This window comes from Phymastichus coffea, unplaced genomic scaffold (genome assembly GCF_024137745.1).
Source record: "Phymastichus coffea isolate CEN01 unplaced genomic scaffold, Cenicafe_Pcof_1.1 PCOF00098, whole genome shotgun sequence".
Lineage (NCBI taxonomy): Eukaryota > Metazoa > Arthropoda > Insecta > Hymenoptera > Eulophidae > Phymastichus > Phymastichus coffea.
The window spans coordinates 88490-106389 of record NW_026706909.1 but is presented as its reverse complement, the minus strand read 5'-3'; the positions used below and the strand labels follow the sequence as shown (position 1 = coordinate 106389).

At 44.2% G+C, this 17900-nt stretch overlaps 2 protein-coding genes across 4 annotated transcripts; one reads left to right on the top strand and one right to left on the bottom strand.

Annotated features, from left to right (window-relative positions):
* Positions 1-586: 586 nt before the first annotated feature.
* Positions 587-3782, bottom strand: LOC131669962 (uncharacterized). Of its 2 annotated transcripts, XM_058945197.1 has the most exons (6): positions 3692-3782; positions 2748-3053; positions 2390-2525; positions 1798-1955; positions 788-900; positions 587-709 (listed from the first exon to the last, which is right to left on the bottom strand). In XM_058945197.1, exons 2-6 carry the CDS (start codon positions 2891-2893, stop codon positions 666-668), a joined length of 597 nt encoding a protein of 198 aa, XP_058801180.1. In that variant the 5' UTR covers positions 2894-3053; positions 3692-3782; the 3' UTR covers positions 587-665. The 2 variants fall into 2 exon arrangements, with proteins under 2 accessions (XP_058801180.1, XP_058801181.1); XM_058945198.1 differs by lacking the exon at positions 3692-3782 and having other exon boundaries at positions 2748-3061.
* Positions 3783-3817: 35 nt separating this feature from the next.
* Positions 3818-17855, top strand: LOC131669959 (lysophosphatidylcholine acyltransferase). Of its 2 annotated transcripts, none has more exons than XM_058945193.1 (11): positions 3818-4177; positions 12331-12476; positions 14455-14669; positions 14871-14983; positions 15204-15358; positions 15443-15580; positions 15652-15777; positions 15848-15995; positions 16086-16184; positions 16262-16406; positions 16481-17855. In XM_058945193.1, the coding sequence occupies exons 1-11, from the start codon at positions 3995-3997 to the stop codon at positions 16570-16572; spliced, it is 1560 nt and encodes a 519-aa protein (XP_058801176.1). In that variant the 5' UTR covers positions 3818-3994; the 3' UTR covers positions 16573-17855. The 2 variants fall into 2 exon arrangements, with proteins under 2 accessions (XP_058801176.1, XP_058801175.1); XM_058945192.1 differs by lacking the exon at positions 14455-14669 and adding an exon at positions 13507-13724 and having other exon boundaries at positions 3822-4177; positions 16481-17848.
* Positions 17856-17900: the final 45 nt, after the last annotated feature.

Genomic DNA, 17900 nt, shown 5'->3' with positions numbered 1-17900 from the left:
GCTGCATACTCTCTTCCTTTTTTAATTTGTGCGTTTTCTTCGCATAGGTTGGCAATTGCTGGCAAGCTTCGTTGAGCAATCGCGGACAATCGCGAGCATTAATGTGACGAATAAATTTGTCGCGCGATGGCATTTCGCGGGGAAGACCGGTGTGCAGCGATCACGACAATTATGTCAGCGCTGTACGTTCGAATAGACGTAGGTACGTACAGGACAAGGCAGCGCACATATCTTTCCCCGCCCCTTTGCGAGCGGACCAATATATCAGGCGCTACATGGGAGGGGAGAGAAGACAGGCGTTTATTGGTTCTCGCTGTACTCTGGCGCCGCAAACTTTATCATTAACGAGTAATTGATATAGAAGCTTGTGGCCTGTCGATTTTGCCGGCGGCGACAAGGGGCGCGAGAGTCAACAGAAGGAAAAAAGGAAAAATGCGGAGTGCTCGTCGACGTGCGCTGCTCTTTCTTGCGGCTTCGCGGAAAGATACTCGCGCGAGAGAAAAACGCGATCTCTAAGCTCGTCGAACGTACGTACACCTCGGGCGCCAAGTTCGAGACTATGCGCGTGTCGACGGTTGATGTTTCAGTAACCAACGAGGCGGTGCTAGCCTTGTGCAAAAATATCGTTTATTTGTAAACAACAACAATAAAAAAAGAAGACAAAGCTAAGGAGTCTCGCTGGCGAGGAACTGCGTTAGAGTGAGTATATCTGAAAGCAAATGAAAGGCGTGTGAGAGCGAGATTCACATGCATATAGCGCGCCGCGAGGTTGGACGCATATACTCACAATCGATTTTTTCCCGAGCAAGCTGCGGCTCCACCAACGATGCGGACAACTTGTCTACACAACCTTCGTCACTGTAGTCCAAATCCTTCAACGATGCTTTCAGACTGAGATATCTGAACGTTATTGAGTGCTTAGGAATTTCTTCGACTTGTTTTCTTTTTAGATCAACGGCTCGAGAGATTGGAAAAAGGGGACGAGAACTTAATTTTTTTTTTTTCGTGAGTAGGGCGCTCGAGTGATGCTACGCTTCGTGGTTCGACTGACCAACTAGAGGACGAAGCGAACGTTAGTTTCGATTTTCAATGTACCGCATTTATGCTCATAAATTCCGATATACTTCTGGTATCCATTAGGCGAATAATCGATTATATGTTTGGCAGTTTTTTTCTTCTTTATCAGACTTCATTAACCCGTTATCTATTTACTCGCCACGGAGCTGCATGCTCGTCGAACAGAAATACGGCATGCTCGGACCATTAAAAAGAATATACACAACACGTCGGAAGTACGACTGCTAGTTAGAGATGAATGAGAGGTGGACTAGTTCATAAAATACTGAAAATACTGCGAGAATCATAAGCTCAAGTGGAGTGGCAATTAGAGCCTATAAAAGTTGAAAAGCCAGTCGTAATGACGCCACATTTCACCAAGCTGCCCTCCTTTCGGCAAAGTGTCGCAGCCCCTCGCATCGATAGCCGCAAACAAGCCGGGCAAACGTCCGCTCTTTCAATCTCTCATTATCGTTTACTCGGTGCTGACTTCAATCCTCATTGGATTTTAATCTTTCTCTAATTGCGAGAGCCTCGTTGCGAGGTGATTCGCCACCGAATCGCGGGAGAAGAGAACAACAGACGCCAAGACGAAACGAAGGATTTGCCCGACCGACCGAATAAAGGGCTGATTACTCACGCCCTATTTATTTCCCGATCGAGGATACTCTCTTCTCCTTACAGCGTCGCCGTGACAGTGCACGTGATTACCGTTGGACGTAATGGTACGGAAAAGGATACAAGTTGTGATAAAAATCGCAGGCGTCGATCGCCCATTCGATTAGTAAATCCAATCTCGGCCTGCGACCAGTTCCCTCGACCAGCTCCTTCATACGCTCGTCGCTCAGAGACGAGCCATTTAGGGTTGTTTCGAGATTCGCCAAGCGTTGCTTCAAATCCTGCGGGTCGAAAGGACAGCTTGACAACATTTGTGTGTGCAGGTGCGATTTAAAGGACGGCAGTGTCGATGAAATTATGTCGTTTGAAAAATTGGAAAATATTAAAAGTAATTATTTTTTACAGGAAAGAAAAGACTTATTTTCAAACGGTTTTTTCAATTCAAGAATCAAATTCACTTCGGAAAAGTATATATATATATATATATATATATATATATATATATATAAAATTGAAATGTATGAAGCATCGAAAATTAAGCCCATATTAAATAACTATTAAATAAGTCACATGGACTTTTCATATAGTTCTTGCGTTTTAAATTACATGTTATTCAGTATTTGATTAACACAATTATAATTGTTCCTTACATTCCTTCTTTAATTTGTTCGCTCGAATCGACATTTTCAAATCACAGTGAAAACTTTTCACTCACCTGACTATAATTATTCAACTTAGCGATAGCCTCGTGGACAAGAGCAACCTCGTCCTCGATTCCCGCAAGAATCTTGGCGACGAGTCGTTCGCGCAATTCCTCCACTTTACAGAGTTCTGCATTATCGACTTCCGAACTGTAAGAAAGTGTCGACGCCAAGCGGACAGACCGCGAGTTAATTATAACACGTGGTGTATGATTGTTGTGAATGCGCATTCACCGTGTTTTCAAAAATCAACATCATTTATGGATATTAAGTATTTGATTCGAGATCATTAAATTAAAAAACCTGTCATCGATCAATATACTCGGACATTACCAAGGAACGACAATCTTTTCGGTTTTTTTTAATTTTTACCTTCTGACATGCCGCAGTTGTTCGATTCGATGTTTCAAAACTTTCAGCACATTATTGGTACTCGCCTGTATTTCCTTCCACTTGGTGTCTGTCGACTCTAATTTCGAGTAGAAATTTATCAAACACTTGTGCGATTCCTTATTCATTGTTACATCTTTGTATCTTTTTTCTTGGTGCGACTGAGGTTACGTTACATGCGGTTAATTCGCCGTACGCGCATGCGTCGCTTTGTTCCACTTTAGCTCGCATTCCAACTCCAAATGTTATATTGACGTGTTCTTTTGGGGAAACCAATAGGTGCGCTTGCTGATCCAAGGGATGAAACGAGAAAACATTCTTTTATTTTACATCAGATCGGAATTTTTTTTTTTAATCGAAGTTAAAAATGTGCTCGTTATCGCTCGACATTAATAAAACACCCAAATTACAAAATTAATTACAATATTCGAATGCATGTACATGATTACACAATACCTCGATAATTGACCAAGTGCATTTAGAGAGAGGAAGCCCGCTTCGAACACGGTTACGTGTTACAAATGGCAAACAACAATGTCAATGACGCAAGCCCGATTCGCACCTGTCAAGCTCTATTGAATTGCCAGTCGCGTAATCATGCATCAATTTTCTTTTTGTTTCGCGCTCGATTGCATCATTTGAGTTTATCTTTGCATTGCGCACGTATCGTAAGTCGCTCGTCTGCTTACAGGCGTGAAAAATGTGTCGGTTAACGTCTTTACGACCCTGCACGTGCGCGGCAGCGTTGTCCCCCGCGCAGTTTCCGCGAGACCGCCGAAAGCTTGTGTCACGTTCGGCACTTTCGTCCATTATATTGACCCGCAAGGGATTTATATACGCGAGTAAATTGTCATTTAATTCGTACGAACACGTACACATACGTTTAACCGCCAAAGAAGAGCCCATATTTTCCGTCTCTCCCCTACCTTTTGTCAAGCCGCCGTTACCCGCTGTGCCCCACCTCTTCCGAGTGCGAGAAAGAGAGAGAAGGAGAGCGCGCACACGACGAGTGCTGGCGCGTGTCTGCGCAGAAGAGTTTGGACTCATTCCCCGATCCGGCGCCGATGCGGCAAGTCGTATGCGGAAGAGGGCGCGAGTGCGAATCGATTTGTCAGTGCGTGCAGCATTATGCAGTGATGTTTCGCGTGTGATCTCTCGACATCCGACCAAACGTATATACGAATATTGACGAGCTCCGTTTTTCTCATTGTCGCTTCGAGTAAAGAATCATGAGATACAGAAGCACTAAGGAAATCGAATCGCTGGACGAGATAACCATCGAAGCGGAGAACGGGATGCTGTCCAATGGCAAACCTAAAGATGATAACATGGACGAGCAGCCCACTACTACTGATATACTCAACCCTTTTGTGCATCGTCTCGAGCTTGAGACTACTTACGAAAAATTTAAGGTACATCACTTTGTCTGATAAGCTGAATGTCGATTTGTTTGTTTTTGTTTCCTTCGTTGGGCTGTCAGAAGTGGCGATTCGAAACTGCCAGATGTCGCGAGCGAAGAATGAGGAGCAAGAGAGAGTTCAATTAGAAAGTGATGTATAAAGTGTTTGAATTATGGTATATGTATATGACGAACGAGCAAAGCGAGAAAGGTGTCTACTGGTCCCGTTGCACGTGAAACCGTCGATGCGGCGGCGTGTATCCCAAGATTATACAGAGAAAGAGTGGGGAGGGTGGAGAGGAATCGATTCTTGTTTTCGTATACTACACGTTTTCTCTTTTCTTTTTCATGATAACAGAGATAACTCGAATACAACTGGAAGAACGGAGAGTTTTGCGCGAGACGAAGATTTTAATTAGATTAAGAAGGAAACAACTGTATTTGTTAAAAAAAGAAAAATGCCGCTGGCAAAACTTGTTATTACTCCACTAAAAAAAATTTCACTTTCACCCGCGAATGCGAGCCAAGTTTTGCGACAGACATGAAAAAACCAATTGCCTTTTATTAGAATGGTGCAAACAGCTGTATTTATCTGTGCCTAATGTCGCATTGCTCTTCTAGATGTATACGACTCGGGCGATGTGCGGCATGCATTAGCTTACGTGTTATTTACTTTTTAAATTCTTGAGTAGGTAAAGTGCGGGTAAATTTGATTTCATTTTTAAAAGCTTTTAAGTTCCAAAGTATTTTTTAATCAATTTCTTTAATAACGAAAATTTAATTGCTCAAATGTAACATGTAAAGAATTCGTCGCATTTTGAATATTGGTTATGCAAAAAAACGTTTTCAAAAATTTCAAAAGTGGTTTTAAATTAAGGTTTTTATAATCAAGTTTCAGATATGAAGGAAGTTTCAACTTGAATCTTTATTGCCATTCGTAAAATATTCAAAAAAAAATTTCACTTGTACTATAACAACGGAGCTGATATTATATTTACCCGTGTGTTTTGAAACCACTTCCTTGTGTCTATATAGTTATCCGAAAGTTCACTAAAATTTTCTTTGTTTTCCGGTATGCAAATTATCATAAATCGCAATAATGGCCCGTAAAACAACTATGCAGACGTTATATATAGGTTGCTATGCATTTTTAAATATCATTAACGCAAAGATTTCTTTAAATATCTGAATATCAGTCAGCTAATCAATTAGTAAACGAGTGACTATCGCGCAACTCAAACCATTTTTGAGAAAAAAACAAGATGAAACTGTCAACGATACACGCGTAACTAGCGCACGGCTTTCGAAATTGAAAGAATTTTTCCATAATACACCGAAAAAAAATCAACGAATATCAACACATTCGTCAATATTATGTGTTTCCCTTCTCAATTTGCGAAAGGTTTGATGTCGGATCCTTGAACGTGATCTCTCGCGAATACTTTCTATCGCGGAAGTCAAGTCCGGTTTTTTCTTCTTCCTTGGGTATGTGCCCGCGCCAGCGAGTGAAAATCGCTGAGTGCAACAAAACATGCGCATAGACACTCACAACGGCGCGAGAGAGGTGATTCACCTGCGAAAGTTTTTTTTTTCTTGTTTTGATTGTGAAATCGTCGCGTTTGCGGAAACCTCCGTTACGTGTTGATGAAAAATGTTCGATCTCACAGCCCAAAGAGTACGTCCCATGGTGCATTCGGACTATCGAAGCTTCCGATCGCTGAGTCGACCAAAAGAGAAATCAACATAAATTCTTGTCGCTACCGAAAAACAAAATGCAAGTTGCGCTCATTTGTGCCTATTCCTAGTAAAAACACAGTGATCGATTGCCCTGAGTAAATGGTTTTTGAACGGATGCGCGCTTCCTTTCCTTTTGCAAGCAGTGAAAGGCCTCCTCTCGTAGAACTTTCGTTTCTGGACTAAACGCTCGACGGAATGAGCCCGGCCTATTCTTTTCTCGCGCGCGCTGCTTCTCTGCTCCGTTGCGGGAGATTTTTTTTTTTTTGCCCCCGCTAAACTTTTCCGGCAGGTGATCGACATCGCGCGGCTTGATCGACGCGATCGAGCGCAAACGAACCGAAAAAAGGCGCACGCTCGTCAGTGGCCAAATCCGTTTTTACCAATGCATCATCGAAACTCTCCCGAAGGGGCCCCGACCAAGAGTTTTCCAAGATTCTATCGGCGCCGAAAAAAATTCAGCGATTCGTAAATTATGCCTTTCACTGGCTATGGAGATCGCAAGATCATCGATCGGAGGAAAATGTAATTATTCAGTGTGCTTCGGAAGAGGCCGCGCTATCATGGTATGTAAAGTTCTGGTACACGTTTACCTGCTATACAGCCGACTATAATGACCTAATGACATACAACTTTCCCATCTTGTTTTCGTGCGCGCAATGCCGCGTTTTCTCGAGACTTTCGCTTGTAGGGCACCGAACTGTATTTTTTTTTGTATCGTAAAACACACAAGTTGTTGTTTCATTGTTATGTTTAATACTGTTACTTTTTACACTGTCATTAAATGATAAATGTTATGCAATACGAATGTTATTTTGTAAATGGAATAAATTGTAGTTTTTTTATGTAACGTGAGGTTAATTGATATTCGGAGACATGCCAATTGTGCGTAACTGAGGTTGGCTTGAAGTATCGAAAAAAATATACATATTGCCTAAAGCTCCTAAAAGGCTTGGCTTGATAGGATTCTCTTCCTATAGTTTCTGATCGATTGATGGACCATTAGCTGCTGGAAAATTAATCCTCCGGTGACAAGCTTATCCCCGAGGCCGTCAATTTAGGGGCGGAAAAACGTCAGGACGTTTGTTCAGCTTCTTCTTCGCGTATATCCTCTACTTGATGTAAGCGAATATCGACGCGTGTGAACAAATTATACCTTCAGTTTTTATTCGAAGAGGCTATGCTAAACTTTCTTTTATTTATTACGTTGAAGCGGCGCACGTGAAACTCACTTAAAGATGCAAAAATATTTTTTAAGAATCTTCCAAGCTACAGCTAGACTTGAAATACGATAGCTAATTAAAACAATTTCTCTTACGAGATGCTCACATTATATTCAATTTACATATGGATAAGCTTTATTAAAAATAAATTATTTTTCGTACACCATTTGGATCATTTCGAACATTATATTGTACTTCATAAAAATATACCGGTCAACATTTCGAGGATTTATCCTCCTTTTCAAGGCTAAAAATATACAATGTTTAACACTGAATTTTCAAAAGATAACTCATAAATAAGTGTATAATCTGATAATACTACTTAATTTATTAATCAGCTTGTCAATTACTCTGTAATCAAATCATGTTAAAATGAATATCAATTTGAAACTTAGGTTTTTGATGTCGAAACGTTGGCCTACATGTCGTTGTGAAATACAATATTATGCTCGAAAGGATCCAAGTGGTGTACAAAAATAATGTATTTTCAATAAACCCTATCCATATGTAAAATATGACAGCTTTCTACCACTTCGAGCGGGAACGTCATTGCAATTGAAAAAGACGCGAAAAAAGTCAGCCCTCTCGTCGGCAATCCGCAGACACACGCGCTCGAGCGCCGGCAATTTGCGTTCGCGCGGGTAAGGGAAATCGTCTCACGCCGTAGGTTTCGACGACCGCGAGAGACCGAGCAAGCGATGTCGGCCCAGTGCGCCGGCAGTTCTCGTGCCACATTCGCTCAGGCATGCTCCCGTGTCCCACAATCCCTCCACTCGGGCGCGCCGTAGAGATGCACTTCCGCTGGCTGCAGCGTCGTTCTTTCGTCGGTGAAAGGTGGGCCGCTACCGCTTTTCGGGCAAAACGATCTGTCGGATTTTCGACGACGCTCGCGCGTGCTCGTCTGATCGGATCGCGTTTCTCGACGAGGATTCAATTCGCGAATTAACCATCCCGCGAAACGAAACGCCCCGCTCGGCGAGAATTATTCGGCGGATGGGGAGGGGGATGATGGTCGCTTCCAATGATTTTCTAGGTTGCGAGGATTGCGAACGCGCGCGGTCCCCGCGACCAGTGCAGATCTCCGGGAAAGTGCAATTTATGCGCTCGCGCGAAAACTTTTACCGCTCGTGCGCGTGCGATCCTCCGAATCCTCTCCCTTACGTGACTTTCAAATCTCGTTGCTCGCGCAAACGCACTTGTGGTATATATACACGTCGGAGATACGGCGAGGCACGCGAAAAGGTCACTGGATTTCGAAGACCCACGAACGCGCGACGAACGGACGTACACGCGCGCTCGAGGGGCATCGGGTCACGTGTATATCGAATTTGAACAGCCAGGCGTAATCGACGTTCGAGGGAGCTCGTAATTTCGCGCGACGTTGTTTTGAAACGCCTCTCGGGGACTCTTGTTTCGTTCTCGTTCTTGACGACCGGAGGGGAAGGAAAGAAGTCAAGCGCTCTCTTTTTGTTACGAGTCCATACCCCGGCATGACGCGGCTGTCGTTATTCTCTCCTAAATTCGGGCTTCCCGACGGAATACCAACCCGTGTTAATTTCACAAAAGGCGCATCTACTCGGTTGTTTGTAAACAGCTCAGAAGTTGGAATCGGGAGTAACGATGCCGGCGAGATGGCGAACGCGTTCGTAAAATCCGAGCGGCGATGCCATTTCGAAGCGACGTCATCGGCTCCCGTTCCCGTCAAACGGACCGTCGAAGGCGGCTAAGCGTGACTCGGAGAGCCAGAGCTCGCGAGGAAAGTTCGCCGTCGAGAGGTTCCGGAATGGAAGCCGCGCCAGTCGAACAGCGAGAAAGCGCGCGGGCCAGAATCGGAGTTCCGTTGGTCGGCCGCCCGTAAAGGCAGACGCGAAGGCTCGATTGCCGCGCGATCTGTCCTTCTCGTTGGCCGAGCGTCATTTACCTTATCGTCTCTCTACCGCGCGCAGCCTCACTGTAATAATAGAACGAAAATTAGAATGTTAGGCAAGCTAGTATCCGATATTGGGGATTAAGCGTCTGCGTTTTCTCGTTTCTGAGGAACGAGGTCGTTAAAATCGTTACTGGTTTACTCCCATTCATTTCTTTCTTTTCTTTTCCTGCAAAAATATGCATATATGCGTTTTTTCTTCTTTAGAAATAAAAGAAACGCGAAACAAAAGCAGGCAATAAATTACAGCAAACAAAAAATTCAGTTCGAACGAAAAGCGAAGAAAAGAAATTGGTAACGCAAGTCGAACAACAAAAGTAGAAAAATCGCAATCGACCTCAAAGATTTAAGGACGATAACGTTTTTCACCGACGCACTTCAACTCGAAAGACAAACTCATTAATTCGCGGAGCGGCCGAAAAGACTCCGTACGAAATTACAAGAGACATTCGCAGTCTATGACATTACCTTGGCGTTGGGCCAGTCGAAGTTACAACTCGCGCCAAAAAGTTTAAGTTCATTCTCGCGGGTTCAAGTCGGCGATAAATAAAAGTCGAGTTTCGAGGCTTTAATCAGCCGGGGATCGCGCGGAAAATTTCTTTTCCTCCCGAGCGAGTCACATTTTGACGCGCCCCAGCTATACATTGAAACTCGCTCGCCTCCCTTCAGTCCATCGCCTCGTTGCAAGTTCGTCAGTTGCGAATGGATCGATCCCGAAAAGCACCGCGCGCTCTTGCCCTCGGCCGTACAACGCAACAGAGCATTGTCGAAAGAACAAGATAAGAGAGGAAGCGCCTCGCGATGGCAAAGTAGGTCGGCGCCTGTTCGCCTCGACCGACACCGCGGCCAATCCCGATCATGCGCGCAAATTTAACGGACGGCGCTCGCCCGAAAATTTCTACGTCAAACCCCCTTGCCCGTCTGGAATACTGCCCGACCGAGTTTCGGCGAGTCAGCTGAAAGAGGGTCGAGTGGGGCTTTTTGTGTCGTCGTGGCGCTGCTGCACGCGACGTTACTCTCGGTGCGATGGCTCATCGAATACCGATAACCCGAATCGTTCCGTGTGTCCGCGTGTCGATCGAAGCTCCGAGTTATCGGTCCCCGTTTTGAAGAAGCCTCATTCGGCGAGTGGCTTGGAAAAGAAATCACGAAAGGCAACGGCCCGCAGCCGATGTGCAAATTTACTGCGCGAATCGGTCGTAGCTCGATTACGCGATCGACGACGGCGAAACCGATCCGCCGGCAAAGCGACGCGGCGCGACCTTCAGCCGGTGTCGCACTGCGCGCGTGCGTCGTTTTTAGCGTCGAACCGCGCGGAGAGTCGTATGATGTCAGGGGCTGGCCGCATCGCGTAACGCACCTTTTCCGCGGTGAACCGCGGATAAGCTGCCTCTCTTTAAAAAAATAAATAAAGACAAATCCACGAGTTGCTCTTTATTTCTCTTCTTTGAAGTGCGAATTGCTTCGACGCTCGCGCCCACGCGTAATCAGTCGGAAGCGCGCATCTCTGTGCTAAACTTTCCACCGCGGAGAGAAAGAGAATAAAACACGCTCGCCTCCGCATCTAATAACTTCCCCGAGGATTTGCACATTCGCAGCTTTAGGCCGAACTAAAAATCGAAACTTTCGCTTGACATATGTACGGAAAGAGAGTGAGAGAGAGAGAGAGAGAGATTGGTGCGTTTGAGGCCGCAGCGATCGATCAAGTCTACGTACGTTGCATGTGCGGCGGCTCAAGGCTGCGCGCGAGCTCCATCAAGGATTGACCGGGAGAATAGAAACGTACGATCGCGAAGCGCAAGGTCAAGGACAATCGCGCTCTCGACCTCGATATGCGGTTCGCGAACTGCTTCCGTTCCCGGCCGTCGTCGTCGTCGTCTCTCTCTCTCTCTCTCTAGAGGTCCACATTTCCGCGGCGTCGCTCTTCTCGCCGCCGTGCAGCCCCGTAACCTCGATCTAAAACGGCATGATGTACCGCCGGCTCCTCGTCGCGACAGGCGTCGCTCCGCGCGATGCTCTTTGACGAGCCGTCGAGCCCTCGTCACGGAACAAAATTACGGGATCTCTCCGCGAGAAAATCGATCCCCGAACGATAAGAGTGCAGACGAGGACGCAAAAATTTTACTTCTCCTTCCCCTTCTCCAATCGAGCGCAGCGTTCGAGCTCGCTTTTCTTTCGCTTCAATTTGGCCGATTTGCAAAACTTTCTCTCTCTCTCTCTCTCTCTCTCTCTCTCTCTCTCTCTCTCTCTGCGTTGCGTCCCGCTTTTGGCTACAAAGGAATTGCAAAAACTAGAGCGCGCGGCGGGCAACTAGAGGCGAACAACGAGGGAAAACAGATCAGCCTTCCGTGGTCTCCGTGGTAACGATTTATTTTACGAGCACTTTCTTCTTTCGCGGAGAGCCTCGCCGGGATTTATGCATCGCCGATTCAGCGCTGAGATTTTCCCCATTCGCGCGGCGAGGCGAAAAAACAAACGCAAAAAGAGACGGCGGACGAACGAACGGGGCCGAAAATTCGCGCTAGCCACGGATCGCCGCGTTAACGCGAGTCCCACATAAAAGGCCGTCGACCTCCGCGCGATGCGTGAGAGCGCGATATAACGGCTAACGTTTCTCCGGAACGGTTATTCAGGCACCTCGGCTCCGCGCGGGTTCACAGCGTGATAGCGCCGACCTTGACGGCTCGAATGTTTTTTTTTTGTTGTTTGGTCTCGTACGCCGATTCGCGCAATCGGAATTCCGACGAAAGTGTACTGGGATCTCTGTTAAATCCTCGTCCGAGTCGGTTACCTCGCTTATGGTCATCCGTGATTCATTGCCGCTTTGGAAATCGATAGTTTCGCGAGACCGGCCAGTAGCCAACGTCGAATGATAACGATTGCTTGGAATGGAAACGCTTAAAATGCATTTACGAACGAGACGACAATCAATCCATCGGCTGTAATCCAATCTAAAGTACAGAGTCCGATAAATCCCATTGGATTCGCGCTTCTATCGTTGGACCATGCGCCCGACGCGAGTTCCGTTTGTTCGCGGCGATCGCACGCTCAATCGAAGGACAATGAGAGGCCGAGCGTCCGGGAATGTAACGGCAGTCGGCGTACTACGGTGTAGTTCATCGATCGACTTCTCGCGATGGCAATAAAAGTCTTGCGTGGATTTTCATCGACGCGTCGGTGTGTCGACTATAGACCATGTTGTTGAAAAACTTGAAATGGACAGACACGAACGTCCGACGACAGAAGTTGCCTCTAAGCAAACGACAATGTTTTGGTTTGCAGCTGGCCTTCCTAACGGTAGCGCTTTTGCCAATCAGGTTGTTTGCGATCACGGTGTTGGTAGTGGTCGCCTGGCTGTTGGCCTCGGTCGGGCTCTACGGCGTCACCGAAGAGGACCTCAGAAGGGAACCCCTCAAGGGATGGAGGCGGTGAGTCTTTTCGATCTCTTCTCGCGCGCGTGCCCTCAGGGCCGCCAACTTTCTCCGCTCAAACGTAGCTTTAACGAGCCGAAAGCGCAACTCGCTCTCTCGAGAGCGCCGTCGAGCTGCAACTGCATGATCTCCCAACTTCGATCTCAAGCGCCCGTCTTTCTTTTTCGCTTCCGTTGTCCGCAGTAGAGCAGCCTTAAGCCGATGATTATTCCAGCTGTACCCGTGCACGTGGGCTTGCAATTACTCAACTTTTTCAGCGTCCCCCTCGCGATTCGACCGCGCGAAACTTTCAGTTTTCAGACCACGTCGCGCCTCCGCCAATTATTTATCCGGCCGAGTCGAGCGTCGCTCGTGAAATTGTTTTCTCACGGAAGAACGTCGCTCGAAAGAGTGAAAATTAACGGCGCGGAGGATTTGGTTTCGAATGAAAGAAGCGAGACGGAAGTCACGAGGAGTCCACTTTTCCCCATTCTGTTTTTCCTCCTTCAGGCGGTGCAGGTGACGCGTTGAAAATGCCGGAGAAGTCGGCGGAATGAAAAAAAAAAAAAAAAAAATAAAGGAAACAGCGAAACGGTACTTTCTCGCGCCTGAATTATTAAACGAAAGATCGATATAGCCAATGCCGTTTTACATAATTCTTCCGTCTTGCGGGTGACGCGCGCTGCGTCGTAAATCCATTCGCGCGCCTTGGGATGTTGCGCTTTCAGGCAGTTTCGCGCGGGACACTCGATGTCTTTTCTACCGATCAATTTTACGACGTGCCGTCGATCGTCGATTTAACGACCACTTACACTTCTGCCGTTTGATCCAGAAGCGTGCTTTTGCAATAACAACAAAACGCAATTTTTACTTTTTTTTTTATAAAATTGCACTTGGCCGATAACACAGCACGTCGGTAAAATAACATTCTGCATTGTCCACCCTCTGTAATAGTAACTTTTCTGTAGAATCAATCATGCATGCGAGCACCCAAGTCTAAACCTTCTGCAACTAACTAGATGTAAAAAAAAACAAAAAAAAAACATAGAGATTTACGAGTGGTGGTCTGCTGGGTGATGCGGGTGTTCTTCATCTGCGGTGGCTTTCACTGCTTGAAGATAAAGGGTCGTCAAGCTGGTCAGAAGGAAGCGCCGATACTCGCGCTCGCGCCACACTCGACCTTCTTCGACGCGCTGCCGGTCGTCTACCTTGGCGGCCCAAGCATCGTCGCTAAGGCCGAGGTCAGCCGGCTTCCTTTCTTCGGCAGTACGTTTCCTCTTCGTCATCAATTAACGCTTTCTTTTCAGTGGCGCGCGATAAGTCGCAGAAATTGAGAAGTCGATCGTATGCCTTAGAGAGCTTTGATCAAGTTCTGCGGCCTATCGAGTTTTAGCTGACAAGAAAAACATTCTTTTGTTTGTACATTGCCATCGTAAACAGAACTGCGAATGTGTAATTAATTGGTAGCAGCGGTATTTTTTGTGCAATTTAGAAACGAATTTGTGACTAACTGATAATGCAATTGCGATCATCGTTTCATTGAATGATACTTACGGAAAATATAAAATACGAACGATATGTACATATACGAAAATGGTGAATGGGATAATATAAGTTTACATAACCTAGTATTCTACTTGCACCCACACGTATATCGATTAACAGATCTAAAAGCAACTTACTAACTATGCTTTCATTAACAGGTCCTAATTGTAACAAAACCTTATCTTGTACTTGATCTAGATGCACTCGACGAATATACGGATAATTTGTAAATAAACAGAATGACACATGATTTCTAAAAACTCTAAATTATCTTCTGGAATCTTGATATGATCATTTCTTTTCCAAGTAGATTTCAATTCCATCAATATGCTATCGTAGCTCTGTTTTACCGACGCGATTACAACTATCGTCTTGTCAGAGTCGGTAAAACAGAAGGAACGAGCAAACATAAACAGATAAATAAATATGTATCGTGTCGGTACTCTCGTAGCAAAGTGGTTCCATATCTGTGTATGCTGGGCAGACACACATATCAAGCAGGTGGTATGAAGATCATCGTTAAAGGCAAGCAAGCAAGTCGGACGGAAGCACCGATTCTCGTGGTCGCACCACATTCGACTTTCATCGACGGCGGCATCGTCTACGTCACGGGATTCCCATCAATCATCGTCAGACGAGAATCTGGACAGAATCCCTTTTTAGGAAGTACGTGTTCACGCGGGAGCTTTTTTGTCATTTATTTATTGTTCGATCGTCGCGAGCAAAGCAGAGTTATATATTATTCCATTCACACATTTGACGTATGTGAGCGCATCGTTGAAAACGAGACGATAGCATTTTTGAGATATACCATTGTAAACTTGTTGTTATAACAGTGTACTTTCTGTTTTGCCTGCGGAATTGCAGAATTAATAAATTACACGCAGCCGGTGTACGTCTGGCGAGATGACCCGAACTCAAGGCAGAATACTGTTAAGGAGATCATTGAACGTGCTACTTCCAAACAAGATTGGCCTCAGGTATACCGACACTTTGTATCATTATATTCCCTCCATAGTACAAAAACTGCGAGCAGCTTTGAATTTCGAAATATTGAAACAAGGTCGGGTATTTGAATGAGAAAAAGAAGCAGGTCAATGAGGTATATCCGTTTTTGACCGTGACATTCGTTAGTCATTGCTGCGGCAATAACCCAATTTTAATTCATAAACACTTTCTCTCTACCTCGTTACTTTACAGGTGATGATATTCCCGGAAGGCACGTGCACCAATCGCTCGTGTCTGATAACATTCAAGGCCGGTGCATTCTACCCCGGAGTGCCGGTGCAGCCAGTTTGCATTAGGTATCCCAACAAGCTCGACACTGTCACTTGGACTTGGGAGGGTCCTGGAGCGTAAGTGTATTTTTTCATTGGTTTTTTTTGAGTTTCGGAACTTGAAAGATAATGTTATAAAACTCTGTGCTTAAAATACTATAGGCTGAAGTTATTATGGCTAACCTTAACGCAACTAAACAGCAGCTGCGAAATTGAATTCCTACCGGTTTACAAGCCAAGCGAAGCTGAAAAGTTAGATCCTAAGCTCTACGCCAACAACGTTCGACGGCTTATGGCCGAGTAAGTAAAATTTCCAAATGCAATTATTTCTTCGACGAAAGAAGAAGTCAATGAAAAACAATTACTCGCAGAGCATTGAAAATTCCGGTATCGGATTATACATACGACGACTGTCGAATAATCAACAAAGCGCACCAGCTACACATACCAAATGCCGCAGCTATCATCGAGGCGCACAAGTTGCGTTTGAAACTCGAGTGAGTATGGAAAGAATAAGCTAAAATTAATTCGACAGTCGATGTAATATAACTTAATTATTGAATTCAGTTTGGCCAAAAACAATACCGAAGAAGAACTCGTACGACGAAAGACACACAGATTTCCCGAGACGGTTGACTATCAGGATTTCACACGGTTGTTAGGTCTCGACGAGAACAACGCCACAGCTCATCTGTTATTTAAAGTTCTTGATAAGGTATAAGATTTGTAAAGCAAGAAAATACGTTAATTAAAAAGACAGATTACAAGAAAACATTGAGTTAATGAGCGAATTGTACGTTTGTAGCATCATTGTGGAGCGATCGACTTTGAACAGTACATATTCACGGTGATGGCGATGGCACATGCCAACACGGAACTCGATCTCGTGGAGATCGCTTTTGAAGTACGTTTTGATTTCAACAGACCCGTGACTGATTTAAAAAGAAAACAGAATTTTTCAACTAGATTTATTTTTTGCAGGTTTGCAGTTCGAATTCAAGTAACACACTGAATGTCCAAGAATTGAGGAAAGCATTGCGACTAGCACTAAACATACAAGGCGACGAGTCTGATAAGATCTTCCATCATATGCAAAGGGAGCATCAATACACATTCGTTAACCACGGTGGGTATTTGTAATTATTATCGTTCAACTTCTTCGAACAAATCGATATAAATGTAAAATTTGTTGGATTGCAGAAATGGTGCTGAATGTATTAAGTACACGAGCAGAGTATCAGCATTTATTCGCGGCGTGCGACGAGGCGAGGCGCAAAAAAAAGAGCATTTGAGAGCGTCTATTTCCAAAATCACAACGTCCTCCGTGCTCATCGTCTTCGAGTCGGCATCGATTATTCTGCCCGGATACTTCGCTTGCCATACCCTCGACCACTTCACCACTTGTACAAGAGGTTCCCAATTTCACTCAACTCGTTTAGAATTATTAATTATCTTTACTCTCGTGTATTGATTTGTAGTGCGTAAACATGGATTCGAGTCAATTACAGACGAACTTCGCCTGTTTGGATATGTATAATGTCAATTTTGCGAACGAGTGACTGTGTATGATAGTGAGAAATTGACGAGTAAAATCAAACATTACCGGGGTTGTATTTTTATTTATTTATTATTTTCTTTTTCTTTTTTTTTTATGGAGTAAAAGACATTCAAATAAGCGACGAAGCGACGTTCTACTATAAAAAGAAAAAGAGAAGGATCATATATATACTTGCAATTTTTAAAGGGCGGCCTAATTAAAGAAAGACCCTTCTCGGGAGCATTTTTAGGCGTGTTTTCACAACAGTCATGTAAATAGATAAAACACATAGTGCATTTTCATTGAAATAAATAGATAATAAATGGAAAGAAGAGAGAATTATTATTGTATATATAGCAGAAAGATGATAATTATTGTTATTAACGTATGTATTTTTTTATTTGCATACAAAGATGTTGAGTTTTGACGTTTAACTATATACAATATATTTCGTTTGTTGCACTTACTAGCTATCTGGAAATTAAATATTACTATTTTTTGTCTTTCGGATGGGAAAAAACATACAACTATGTTGGATATCTTTAATCATTAACTAATATCTTAAGTTGTAAATATGTTAACTTTTATCTAATTTACACTTTACGTCTTGTATACTTAAGAACCTTGTATTTTTTCCATCAAGCAGAAGTTATATTTCTGTAGGAACAATCATTGTCCCGCATCATTAAAAAGTTGCTAAAAACCGGCCAAGACGCGCGTTCGATATAAAGCGAATGTGTTGTGCGAAAAAAACAAAAGGACGTAGGCACCGTAGCTTATATATTAATAGAGACATAATCCTTTTTCTAAATAGATTGAACAAGAAACAATCCTACAGTATTTAATACTCGAAAAATGATATATGATGAAGTTTTTTGTAATAAGAAGAGTTCATCGCGTTGTTCAGTATTTATTTTCGTTTTCTTTTGTCTCCTTTTCTTTTCTAAAAAAATATTTTCGAGAAAGGCTATGAGAAAGAATAAAGGGATATTTTTATTTATTGCCGGCTATATTTGCGTTCGACGCGCCGTGCGTAAGAATTGTATATATTATGAAAATAAAACAATATTCTTACAAAAAAAC

Coding starts and splice junctions, on each gene's coding strand:
- LOC131669962 (XM_058945197.1), bottom strand. CDS start 2,893: ATGAATAAGGAATCGCACAAGTGTTTGATAAATTTCTACTCGAAATTA. Junction 1,956..2,389: donor AGTTGAATAATTATAGTCAG/GTGAGTGAAAAG, acceptor TTCGACCCGCAG/GATTTGAAGCAACGCTTGGC. Junction 710..787: donor TGCTCGGGAAAAAATCGATT/GTGAGTATATGC, acceptor ATTTGCTTTCAG/ATATACTCACTCTAACGCAG.
- LOC131669959 (XM_058945192.1), top strand. CDS start 3,995: ATGAGATACAGAAGCACTAAGGAAATCGAATCGCTGGACGAGATAACC. Junction 15,996..16,085: donor TATTTAAAGTTCTTGATAAG/GTATAAGATTTG, acceptor GTACGTTTGTAG/CATCATTGTGGAGCGATCGA. Junction 16,407..16,480: donor ATACACATTCGTTAACCACG/GTGGGTATTTGT, acceptor GTTGGATTGCAG/AAATGGTGCTGAATGTATTA.